The 13,483-nt window shown below is 40.5% G+C and overlaps 1 protein-coding gene across 2 annotated transcripts in view; it reads right to left on the bottom strand.

Moving 5' to 3' along the window:
• Positions 1-13,483, bottom strand: part of NBEAL1 (neurobeachin like 1) — a 916,399-nt gene that overhangs the window by 271,043 nt on the left and 631,873 nt on the right. For both annotated transcript variants that reach the window (XM_086955272.1, XM_086955273.1), the window contains 3 exons: positions 11,295-11,421; positions 8,594-8,742; positions 5,411-5,544 (listed from right to left, as the gene is read on the bottom strand). In XM_086955272.1, coding sequence (XP_086811398.1) covers positions 5,411-5,544; positions 8,594-8,742; positions 11,295-11,421 — 410 coding nt within the window. The remainder of the gene's footprint in view (positions 1-5,410; positions 5,545-8,593; positions 8,743-11,294; positions 11,422-13,483) is intronic.

The following is a 13,483-nucleotide window of genomic DNA, read 5'->3' as shown; positions in this document are numbered from 1 at the left end:
CTAATATGAATGAATTTTTTTTATGGATGATCCCCTTCTTTGCTAAAAAAACGGTAGTCCATGCCCTAGTCACTTCTAGGCTAGACTCCGTCTATTTACTCTACCTGGGCTTCAAAAAAGCTATAGTCCAAAGACAGCAAGAGTTGCAGAACGATGGGGCAAGACGTTTATGTCAAGTACCTAATTCTTTATCAGTCACCAGCTTCCTCCTAAGCCTTCATTGGCTGAAGGTGGTGAACCATATAAAATTCAAAGCTCTCTGTTATATGTTTAAAATCAAAACAGGAGTTGCCCCTAAATACTTACAAATGTTAGTTCAACTTTACCAACTCTTGAGTCTCCTTCGAATCACCAATCAGATGAGGTTCTCTGTCCCTAAATTTAAACTCTCCCACATGCGCGGCCAGTCCTTTTCCTATTTAGGACTTACCTTGTGGAATTCGCTACCATTCTCACTTCGTGAGGAAACTGTTTACGGCCTATTCCGCAAAAGTTTGAAGATTTGGCTCTTCAATGCATAGTTTTTTGGCTAGTCTTCTCAGAACTCGTATCCGGCTGGCGCCGGGAAACCCCTTGGGGTAGCTGTGCGCCTTACAAATACAAATACAATAGGAAATACAATGTTTTACATAGGCATATGGCATAAAGAGAAAATAAATGTTGCCCCAAAATATGGTAGCGTATGCTTGCAGTACAATATTTAAATTTAAAAATAAATTACCCTTGCATATGATTTATAATAGAATATTATTAGTGATACCTAGCAGGTGGAGGAAAATATTTGTGGAAAAAAACTATTGGCTTTGAACTACTGTAATCTGAATAAATAGATTAAACACACAAGGATGACTAAAAAAATTAAATAAGAAAACAGAATGGACAAAAGAAGCAGTGGCAAAGTATTGGGGCACCATTCATGGGACTGAATAACACTTAATTTTAAGCAGATGTGCATATGTGATCATGCAAAATGCCATCACTCACAGTGCAAGAGAGCCAATGGCTTAAGCAGGCTGACCCACTGACCCATGATGTATGATGTGGTGGGTTGATGGAAATGTGAATGGCAGCTTAATGGACCCATAGATGAGGAGTGCTGATCCAGGGTCCTTCAGTGTCTATATATATATATATGTATGTATTGTTTTATGAAACATGTTGATTACATGACTGGTAAAACGAACGAGTTACTTACCTTTGATAACGATGTATCTAGTAGAGACATAATCTAGCATCATGTTCCCATGATGCACTGGGCCAGGGTCAGACTACTGTGCATGTAGCCAGGTTCCGAGCTGGGATGGTGCAGTGAGCTAAAAAACAGTGATGGATCAAGCCCTGATCTGTTGACTGGGTAGGAGTGTTCTGCTTAATTCAGATACTTTGTCCATCACCACCTCCTTTTTTGAATCGTGGTGCACGCCCAGGCACCACATACAGATGAGGTGCAGGTTAGTGCCAGACATCTGCCGCGCACAGGCTTCACACGCCTTAAAGCCTTAAGGCATTGCACACTGTTCCGGCGACACCGAAGGTGTCGAGAAGGCCTAAAAACCAGGCCAAGGAAAAGGAGAAAACTGATGTCAGCGCGCAGAGAGGGTTATATATGGCTCCACTGACGTCATATCCATGGATGACGTCCGGGCAGGGTCGTGCAGCGCCACCCCATCGATCGCCCCCCGTCCCCAAGCGCGCAGAGGTGCTATTGCTGAAAGCTTTCCAGATCCAGTCTGACGCCTGGGGATATTATAAGTTAAGGAATCTGCGGCTAGACATCTCTATCAGATAGGTAAAGCTACCACTAGGCTAGACCTAAATAAAATATGACCCCTTATTTTTCTTCATCATTCCTATTTCCTTTTTTACACCGTTCTGGCTCAGCAGATGTTGCAAATTAAATGGTGAAAGTCATCAAAAGTTGTGGGAGCTTCAGGCTGGGGGCGCATGGTAAGTGAGCAAGCTGGGAGGGAATACCATTTATTGCTTCTTTAGGTTTCAATACTTTTTACTAAGTAAAAACAAAAACGAGATTCCTTACAATAATATAGTCTTAAAACCCCATAAATCGCTGTCGGTCTTTGGGTAGCACATAAAGAAAACCCTAGTTTTACTGTAAACAGACACTTGCAGAACATAAATGCGATGGATGGATTATAGATGATAGGAAGGAAACCCAAAGAAGGAGTTCAATAAATGAAAACACCATTTCAAAGTAAAACACAAATATATGGTTCCTCTCTTCCTCAATGTGTGCAATCAAGCAACGTTCCAGCTTGATAACATTGATGACTTCCTACTTCACCGAAGACACTGGGCAATCAGCCAGAGAGGGATCCTTCAATCTCTCCAGAAAAACATTAGCTGCCTTTGGATTTCTGAAGAGATGTGAATTCCATAGTGTGGCAGAAACTCCCTTTGCCAATGGGCACTTACGTTTCTATGCAAGCTTTTGCCATCTCTCCTGGGTAAGAGCGCTCACTTAAGGGAATAGGAGAATTCCGTTGTGGTCGTAATGGAGCTTTTCTTTCAAGGATACAGTCCCCTTTCACGCTATTCTGATCCAGCCAATACCACCATAAATGTACCACTAGAGTGGATCTAGAAGGGAGATGATCAGCTCTTTTCACAGAGGAGGGCATGGAGGAGTCAGCATGATTGGGAAGGGTCGGTGGGCTATCGAAGAACTGCATAACTACTGTAACACCCACATCTGGCACCCCATACCAGGAATCTGAGCAGCCAAATAGTGGTCTCTCTCCTAACATTGTCTAAGACCTCATACATAAGTTGCAAGAACGTTTTGTTGGATCATGTCCAAAATGTCACCAATTCCTGAAGTCCAGAGAACACAGTTGCCAAGCCTCTGTCCACTTGTCACACATCTGTCTCCAGTGAAGGCACCTTACTCTCTGCTCCCAATATCCGACCCTCCAATTCTTCCTTCCTCAACTCAAAAACCACCATAGATTAGTCCACCAGCTTATGTTTCTTCATGATGGTTTTACAATGCTCCAATTATTTCTCTCTGTCCCTTTAGGAGCTCGCTCATGGCATCTCCCTGGTGTCATAAACATCCATTCCTTTTTTCCATCCCATATATTGCATAAAGAAGTCATGTTTGACTCTTTTGTATTGCTTCTCTTCCATAGTCCTTGAAATTTAGCCTGAAGCTATTGTATAGCAGCTTTATCACAGGACGGCCACTTCAAACTTGTGGATCCACTTCCCCTGGCAGCACCTCCCATTCAGCCAGCATGCTTAGCTCCTGAGGTAGCTATTGCCTGGCTGTACTCCTGTAAATTGGCACTATGAGACTAATTAGCACATTAGGACAAGGACCCAAACCCCTGTATTTGTCACTGTACAACCGAAAGGTGAAATCTTTATTACACACACCCTTCCAGTTACATATTTAGCAATGCCTTTGTCAACACTTCTGTACACCTGCCTAATGAATAAAGTTCACAAAATCCTATGAATTCAGATTTGTGCAGGTAAGTTTTGGAACTATGAACAGCCTTGAATTATAGTACCCCCTTCGTTGTAAGTAATTCATGATGTACCTTTAGTTCAGGGTGTGGTGTCACAGCAAGCTTTAAGATCTGTGATAATCATATCTGTCATGCCCCACATTAATTCAAACTGCATCATTGTTACACTGAATCACTGAATCTTCCCAAATCATCTGACTGACAAGTTGAATTGGTGGAAAAGCATAGGCAAATGTATTGCACCCACACTGTATTCTCTTAGAACTACTGACCAGGAATGTGTGCATTCACAACACATCAGGTTCTGATACACTGAATAAGACTACCTTGGAATCCCCACTGAAAAGGATAACCCCTGTACAGCCTCATAGTTGAGCTCAGTTAGATGTTGGGCTGTGAAAGAAAACCCTTTAAGTGCTTATTTCCATATTGTTTATTTTTAGAATTATGCATTTGACCTACTGCGAATTGCAGGCATTCGTTGTGTATGTAGTGCATCACTACTTGGAAATACAAGTTCCTCAGATCTGATTTTGTAAAGAGACCTCCATCCATTAGCTGTATCCGATATTTCTGTAAGGTTTTACAAAATGCTTGGAGTTCTGACCGTCATATTTAAAGGTCTGAAGTTTAGGTTTCATCAGTCTTCGATTTCATCTTTATTTTGGCTATGAGGCAAGATGTAGACTAGACACCCAGTCCCTCTATGTTAAACAGGTTCTTCTATAACCAAATCTGTCAATGACTCTTCCACCTCTGTTGACTGCCTTCCATGTATTTTATTCTGGAAGTATTTTTCTTGAATCAGCATAATATTTGATGCCTTATACTACCAATCAGTTTTTGTTTCTTGACCTCCATTATTCTGGGAATTACCGTCAACTTTGCCTGGGGTGCTGTCATTGGGGTGATCGCTGTGAGTCTTTGCTACTGAGTGGCAGTGCCACTTTTGTTATCACCACTACATCTTTTTCTTTTGTACTATATTGCTTCCATCACCCCTTGTCTTGTGTGGTAGGATTTTTTTAGGTATTTTGCTGAAGGGCACTCTGTTACCTGGAAAGGTTTGCCTCTGATATTGTGGGTATCCGCCACCTGCTCCACAGTACCTCATTTTGATCCCTTGACGCTGAAATGTTTTTCGCTTGTACTTTCTTTATGATAGGCAACAGTACTACTGATTGTTTCAAAGTAAGCATGTGTTACACCCACAGTGTCGTTCAATTCAAAGAACTAAAACAGCAATTAATCTGTCCTGCTCCCCGAAATTCATGAACAATTCAAGATTCAACAGCATTTGGGTATCACTGGCATACATTTGTCAACACAAATCATGAAGTTGGCAGTTTATCAGCCGTAGGCATCATATCATACCATATCATATATCATACCATTTAATATCAAGTATATACATATTTTAACAGGATTTGACACCGGGGTGCTAATTTATCTACACCAAGTTCAAATGAGGTTTTTTAATTTGCATTCAGTTAGTTGTACGAGTTGGTGTTGATTTGGTGGAAGTTCTTACCCATATCCTTATATGCGGCAGTAACGTAACTGCATTTATTATTTATTTCTATTTAAAACCTTGTCTAAGCAAGTAAACAAAAATATTAAACAAATGAAAAACAGATTTATTACCACAAGAACTGCCAGAAAACGTTCTTGACTGAGACAAATTGTGATTTCTTTGTAAACTGCTTCAATGTGTACGTGGTCATGACAAATCTTCATATAGAAAAAAGTCGTAGCACAAATGTGCTATCTACTTGCACCACATATCAGCGGATTTGTTATTTCCTTCACAGTCAGATAAAGATTCCTTGCTCTAATAATAATTTTAGGTAATAGTCACTACATTGCAGCTTACAACTTCTGAGGCAGATTCCCCCCATTAGACAAAAGCAGGGCCTTACCTCTTTCTTGAAATTCAAGAAGTAGTTTGTCTGGTCAATTAAGAAAATCTCCACAGCAGATCTTCTCAAGTTGTACCTACGCAAATGAATCTCACGGATTTGTGAAAGAGGCCATTTAAAATCATAACCCACACCTAAGAAAAAGAATACTTATTGTGAATAAAATTATTAGGCACACACAGTTCTACCTTACACAGATAGTCTAGTATGTTAGTACACAGAAGTACTACTGAATAAAACCAAACACAAATATGGGTAAAGGGCACTAAGAAAAGTCAGCCAAGGGTTCAAAAATAAGTGAATCATATATCCTCTTTTGTGTATAAAGTAAAAAGATGCTTTATTGAGGAAGAAAGCTTGAAACTGGACCAGTGGAGACATATGCATTAACCACTCTAAATGTTGAGAAGTGATAGAGTTTCAAGTTACAAATTACACTATTAGAACCATTTCCCTTTTTGTAGCAGCTCTCTGCCTGTTGAGGTTTCATCTAAAGAGGTATACAAAACTAGTTATCAGAAGAAAATTGGTTTGTATCTCAAAACTAATCTAGATTCACATGCTGTCCATTAATCTGCATTTTGTCAGTTGGGTCTAGAATCGTTCCTCAAGTAAATACAATTTTTATTGACTTCCGAGGAGCCAGTATGATTCACTAGGATGTTGAGCATAAGCTCAGAATGTCCCAGTACAGTGACACAATCCTTAGATTATTTTTTTATTTATATACCATGCACGTGCAAATAAGGGTTTATGTTTCACAGTACACTCTTCTCAATTTTTTAAATATCTTATAGACCGCACTAATTCCCTTTCCAAGGGTTGGTGGCAAGTTTATGTGAGACTAGAAGAGTTTGAAGCTGAAGAACTATCCCTGGACAAAAGTAACAAGTTTCTTTTGCACAGTAAACCTATTTTAAGTTCACATGGAGTGTATAGATTATGTACCAGTATTATCCCTTTGTGGAGTTAGGAGTGAAGTGAGAGCACAGCTGAACAGATGTTTTAAAACAATGTGCTCCACCTAGTTTCTCTTTGAAGCTGGACATTTACTACTGTCCTTTGTATTTGAATTGGGAAAGCTTTTATTACACACAACACCATCTTTAGTTCCAAGATATGTATGTTTTTTATTGCATCAGATGGTGTCCAGTGACCTCCGACTTTGTTTGCCCAGATGTGTATCACAAGCTGTTTTAATGCATCTATTATAACTGTTACTGGTTGTGTGAACATTCTGCTGTTTGTCGTGTTGCTTGTGTCTACCACCTTAATTCTTTTTGTACTTTGCAAGTGACAACCAGCAGATCTATCCACTTCTCCAGTGTCAGTGACCAATGATTTGATAATTATTCTTATACCGGTCTTATGTATAGCCATGCAGGTGGTATCAGATGGATAACGTTTTCATCACAGTTCTCGCTGCCAGAGACAAAGAACACTAGTATATGCAAAAATGCTCCTGAAATGGCATCACTCTCTTTTAATTTAATAGAGCTATTGTGATCTGAGCGTTTCATTCAACTTCAAAAAGGTTTTCTTTTGGGATGGGGTTGGGGAGGACTTTCTCATACTGACTGTGAATCCCAATTCAGCAAGTAGCTTTTTATGCAGGTTTGTCATTTTTGGATCAAGATCCCCTTTACCAACCAGTCAGCCACAATATAATTTGATGATCTGTCATCTGGAATGCGGAGCGACCACTGGAGGACATTTTGCAAATATTAGGTGAAGACATAAATTTGAAAGAGAATACTTTGAATTAATAAAGTATATGTCTGATTTCTAATGTTGTCATAAGATGTGTTCTGATTCTAGGAAGAGAATTGCATCTTCAAATGTAGTCATACGACTGACCTTAGTTTAAGGTCTTGCTTTGGTATGAGAAAGTATATGGAGTAAAGTCCCTAGTTCAATTCCTTATATTGCAGTTTTGCTATTGCTCTCTTGAAGACTAGTTCTTGAACCTCCTCCTGTAGTCAAGGAATGTGTTCCTTTTCATAATTTAGTAGTTTCGATTTTATCCTTGGCGGTTTGTGTAGCAGTTCATTGAGGCACTCTTCTTCCAACTCATGACACAGGATATCATCATCCCCATTCAAGATACTGTGATCATTTAAGTGCTCATGATGTGGGATGGGTGCACTTTGTTTATTTCTATCCTTGCTTCTCTGTTTCCTTTCATCTTTCTGTCATCATTCAAGGTTTTTTCTAAATGAGATTTTCGACAGTCAAAAATGTTGCTATCCAGGCCCTTCAACATCCATGACTCTAAAAAATTACATTACTGCGATTTCCTAAGGGTTTCAAGTACTTCCACAATATAGGATATTGTACCCTAAACATCAGAGCCCTGAAATGGTTACTCCTGTGCCTCTCCAGTGCGCTCTGACCCATGCTAGCCCTTGTCTACAGAGACCCCAACTCAGACTATTGTTTGTATAATAGTTTGGTACACCCAGTGTTGTTTCCCTCTGTTCTTTGTGCTTCAATAAAGAGCTAGCAGCACAGCCGTTATGGGTCAGGCAAAAGTTAAAACCTGTAGGTTTTTCATTACTAACATATTTTCAATGAGACTTTAAGCAAAATGTAAAGGGAGTATTCCACATCATTTAGCCATTCAAAATAGTGCCAAAGGATGTCATTAAAATTAACTCTCCTCCACTACAAGACATGCTTTCTTGAGCATCTCTCTCTCTCCGAGAGTTGAAGAACCCACAACAAACTTTATGCCCGAAGGTACTGTCCAATTACTTCCTGTACTTCAGTCAGTTTGGATGATTCTCTTTCTTGTAGTGGGTGCAAATCTTCAACATCCAATTTGAATGTTGTCCCATCTCTCCCTTTCTCACTAACAAACTCACCAGTGGAAATTTGAATCTGACAGGTACATACCAGTCTACTGTTGGATTACACTCTATGTCCTAGTGAGTTATACTAACTTGTCCTATGGCTGATGCCCAAAAAAAAAAACATTTACTTGAAAAATTATTCCAGAGTCAAGCACTATAATTCACAGCACGTGTGTCTAGAAGCAAAGCTATGTTCAGAGCAATTTTTAGTTTTTCACGTCTATCTGATCTAGCTTGAACTTCTGAAACACTAACCTATAAGATGGTATTGCTAAGGCATACTTGTCCCGGTCATGGAAAGTGTGTGTACATCCCACCTAAACTTCCTCACCTTCCTCTTTCTCAATGCTCCCATCATGGAAGCAGAGGTGTTGAGTTGTGACCTCAAGTCTGCCCGAAATGACATCCATGATTGTAATGAGCTCACATTCTTCAGACAGTACCAGTTTTTCCTTCTGATTCTGCTCCTCATTCTCATTCCTGCATCAAAAAAAGGATCACATGTACCTACTTCATATTACCAAAGTCACAATACTGATTTGTATGGAACAGCACGTTCATCACAGTATTTAGCTAAATCTTACTTGGACCTGTAAGACTTCAAGACACTAAGCAGAACTAAGATGGAAATGTAGTATTAATGCTAAGTGAATAAATCGGAATTCCTGATGATGGCCTATATTGTGATTATTAACAGGCAGAAAGATTCACATGTGAACCTCAAGAACTTAAATAGATTTTTCTCCAGTAAGGCTTATACAAAAAGGATGGACTTTCTAATAGTCATTTCAGACAACTAAATGTAGCATTATAGTTGGTGGTGTGTACGTTTTTAAAATCAGAAATAGTACTTGCCAATTAGGAGATGTTCTGTGGGCAGTTAAACATTTTAGCATAGAGAGCCAGTGTAAAGTCTAGAAAACAGTACAAAAAGGGGTGGTGATGGACGGAGCATCTGAACCAATTAAACACTCACACCCAATCAAAAGATCTGGGTTTAATCCATCACCGTTCTTTAGCCCACACTGCCACCCCAGTTCAGACATGGCTATATGCAAATCAGTCTGACCCTGTGCCTCATGGGAACTGTCCAGCCCGAACTGCCAAGCCATGCCTTCCCTGGACCGGAAACAAGCTTCCGAGGACCGGTTTCTGGCATTCCAGCCGTCTTCAGCCCTGCTTGCTTGAATCCAGTGGCAAAGTGAGCAAGGGACTCACGTCTGAGCATACACTGCCACACTTATGGTGGCCAAAAGCGGTACAAAAGGGGGTGGTAATGGTTGAGCATCTGAACCAATCAAACACTCACACCCAGTCAAAAGATCTGGGTTTAATCCATCACCGTTCTTTATCCCACACTGCCACCCCAGTTCAGACATGGCTATATGCAAATCAGTCTGACCCTATGCCTCATAGGAACAGTCCAGCCCGAACTGCCAAGCCATGCCTTCCCTAGACCGGAAACAAGCTTCCGAGGACCGGTTTCTGGCATTCCAGCCGTCTTCAGCCCTGCTTGCTTGAATCCAGTGGCAAAGTGAGCAAGGGACTCACGTCTGAGCATACCCTGCCACACTTATGGTGGCCAAAAGCGGTACAAAAGGGGGTGGTAATGGACGGAGCATCTGAACCAATCAAACACTCACACCCAGTCAAAAGATCTGGGTTTAATCCATCACCGTTCTTTAGCCCACACTGCCACCCCAGTTCAGACATGGCTATATGCATATCAGTCTGACCCTGTGCCTCATGGGAACAGTCCAGCCCGAACTGCCAAGCCATGCCTTCCCTGGACCGGAAACAAGCTTCCGAGGACCAGTTTCTGGCATTCCAGCCGTCTTCAGCCCTGCTTGCTTGAATCCAGTGGCAAAGTGAGCAAGGGACTCACGTCTGAGCATACCCTGCCACACTTATGGTGGCCAAAAGCGGTACAAAAGGGGATGTTAATGGACGGAGCATCTGAACCAATCAAACACTCACACCCAGTCAAAAGATCTGGGTTTAATCCATCACCGTTCTTTAGCCCACACTGCCACCCCAGTTCAGACATGGCTATAAGCAAATCAGTCTGACCCTGTGCCTCATGAGAACAGTCCAGCCCGAACTGCCAAGCCATGCCTTCCCTGGCCCGGAAACAAGCTTCCGAGGACCGGTTTCTGGCATTCCAGACGTCTTCAGTCCTGCTTGTTTGAATCCAGTGGCAAAGTGAGCAAGGGACTCGCGTCTGAGCAGAAAGTCTAGAAAACAGGACAGATAGGTCTAGAGAACTGAGTCCCAACATATGATGAAAAAGAATACTAGTGACGAGGTAAACACATACAGACAGACAACAGACACAAACATACATACACAGAAAGCTAAGCAAGTAAAGACTAGAATGTGAGAGACCAGGAGTTGTACAGAGAAAGAGACAAAGTTCAGGGTAAATTAATTTAAACAAAGCTGATGTAACTAAAGCACAACTCATCTCAAATGTAGGATCCAAAAAAAGATACTGCCTCATATGAGCAGAACAGGGGTTGGTGTTGTAGATAATATTGAATCCTATACACTGGCTCTTTATACCCCTAGTCGAATACCACTTATCTGTGGCCATGTGACAATGAGGCTCAATTGAGAGACTATATAACACTGGGGTGAGGATGAAGCATAGTAAAGGAGACTTTGCTACATCTGGTTGGTGCTTGGGTGTCCATATAGAACTGACCCATTTCAGTGCTTTTCTGACTTGCATTACAATGTCAAAAGTCTTTTACATATAAAAGTGTACCTCTTTGTCAGATTGTCTTAAAACAAGATTGAGCTATTCAGTTTTGGGTGGTTCTATAAGTGGGTGGACTTATCCATGAAAGCTTTTTTGGACTAAGGTTTGGAATAGGCTTTTTTATGGAATTCAGTGCAGGATTTTAAGAGGTAGGATGTCTCCTACCTAGCCTTGCAATTCATTTTACTTTTGTGTGTTTTAGGATCTATGCTACTTGTGCTAAAAGACAAAATAAAATGTTGTATGGCTTCCTTAACTGCAGTGCACTTACGTGTTTGTGCTGGGTGTCAGGTCCTCTTCTGTCAGCTCAAGTGCATCATCTTCCAGGTCACTCACTTTCACCTGCTTGACAACTTCGAAAAGAAGCGATTCGCTGGAAGGCTGCGACTGTTGTACTCCTGCAGTAGAAGAAGGTTGGGCCAGCTCAAGGACAGTAAAAACAATCAGCAAGACATCGGAGGGTTAGCATGGAAATAGTAATGTCGTCTCCAGAGTTAGGGGCCATAAATTAACCAATAATATCATCATTTACCGTAGTTTATTAAAATATTTTATATGTGAATTGTTTTCAAGTTTACCGATTGTGATCACAATAAATGGTTGGATAAACTTTTATTTGTTAGAAAGAGCACTTTATGCTTTGAATTACCCATTATCCAAACCTTCTGAGTAACTTATCATATCCCTGCAGATAGTCAAGAAAAAGGCTCTAAAATGTCTAATTGATGTATTAGAGACCAAGTGTTGCTGTTTGTGGATATGTCTTTCAAATAAAGAAATGTTGACAATGGGATTGGAGAATTTAGGGTCAATGTGTTGGTGGATGTGGGTCTGTTGTCAAACCACAGGGTTGATCCAATGAGAGAAAGGCTTCCAAATTAAGGATAGTAATTAACTGCTGAGTCTGTAAAGTTTGATTCCCTCAATTTTTTAAATATCTATCTCGTAGACCTGAGGCAGGTAAAACCTTGCTGTCTCAAACAACATCTAAATCATGGAGCATTTGAACTTTCTCAGGACGCATGAGATCATGATGGAATACGCCCTATTAGTACGTGTAACTTCATAAAGCTCCTGGAAATATAGCTGATATCGACATTAAACAGATAAAGCCCAAGAAGCAGCAAAATACAGCAAAAGAGGGTGGATAACCATGATGGCAAGTTAGAGAGATATAAAATTACCTTGTTACTTTGGAAAACTCTACAGATGCCAGTTTTAATGATAAGTGTTAAAATTCCTGACAAGGCATTAAAATGTACATTTTGTAAATGGTAAGCACTCTCAAAATTGACAATTTAGCTATTATCCAAAATTCCCAGTGACTTTAAACAACCAATTTGTGCACTTACATTCAGTGGTGAAAATGCTGGAATAAGTGGGAAAAATAGGGTGAGAAAGTGCCCTATCCTTAACTATATTTTCGGGAGGTGTTGGTGAAAGTAGATAATAAAAGAAAAAGATACGGTTCACTGGCACTTTAACCCCAACCTTAAACCATTGGATATTCTAGAGCCACTAGTTTAGGATAAGGCATATGAAAGAACATTCATGTCCATTGAAGATTCTCATGCACCATGAAAGGGATTTTGTGGAACCCCTAAAAATAAGTAGAAAGAGAAGATATTAGCATATGACTAGCCGAACGAATGACTAGCAAGTACCAGGCTCACCAATGAAACATAGAGAAATCTGCATCTCTAATCCTGGAAAGGTCAACTAAGCCTTCCAAGGTCAGTAAATTGAGTATTATTAAGTTGGGTAATAGTGACATAGTAATGCCAGCCTAAACAATACCCTCTGAGCATTCAATTTCCACTATGTTTCAGCACAAATTCTCTGGCAAGTGTCACTTAAATTTGTCCTCAGAAAAAATAGTCCAAATCTTCTCCAATTAAGGTTTGGAAATGGTACAGGCAATGCCTTGGGACCACGATGGGTTCCAGATTCGCTCCGTCTTTTGCCAACCTCTTTATGGGGTGGTTTGAGGCGGAGTGGATCTGGGGCCGTTGCGGCCGCAAATAGGTCGAATATATACAATACTGAGGTAGGTTTATAGACGACTGCCTGATGCCTGATGATCTGGACTGGGACCCTTGATCAATTGAATGGTTTCTTTGAATATTTAAATGACAATAATGTAAACCTACGATTTACTACACAATTTGATAAGATGAAGATTACGTTTTTAGACGTAGAGCTTTACATTCAGGATATGAGACTTTGTTCGAGAATGTATCGAAAAGAAACAAGTTGCAACTCAATTTTACATGCAACAAGCTGTCACCCTAATTGCCAGATTAAATCGATACCTTACGGGGAGATGGTTAGAGCCAGGAGGAACTGTTCTGAGGATGTGGATTTCCACAAGAATATTCATGACATGGCAAGGAGATTTGAAGCTAGAGGTTATGAGATGGATGTGATAGACAAGGCCAGGAGGCGGGCATGTGTACTCAA

This window comes from Lissotriton vulgaris, chromosome 2_1, assembly GCF_964263255.1.
Source record: "Lissotriton vulgaris chromosome 2_1, aLisVul1.2, whole genome shotgun sequence".
Lineage (NCBI taxonomy): Eukaryota > Metazoa > Chordata > Amphibia > Caudata > Salamandridae > Lissotriton > Lissotriton vulgaris.
Note: the sequence above shows the minus strand (reverse complement) of the source record. Positions and strands in the feature narration are given on the sequence as shown.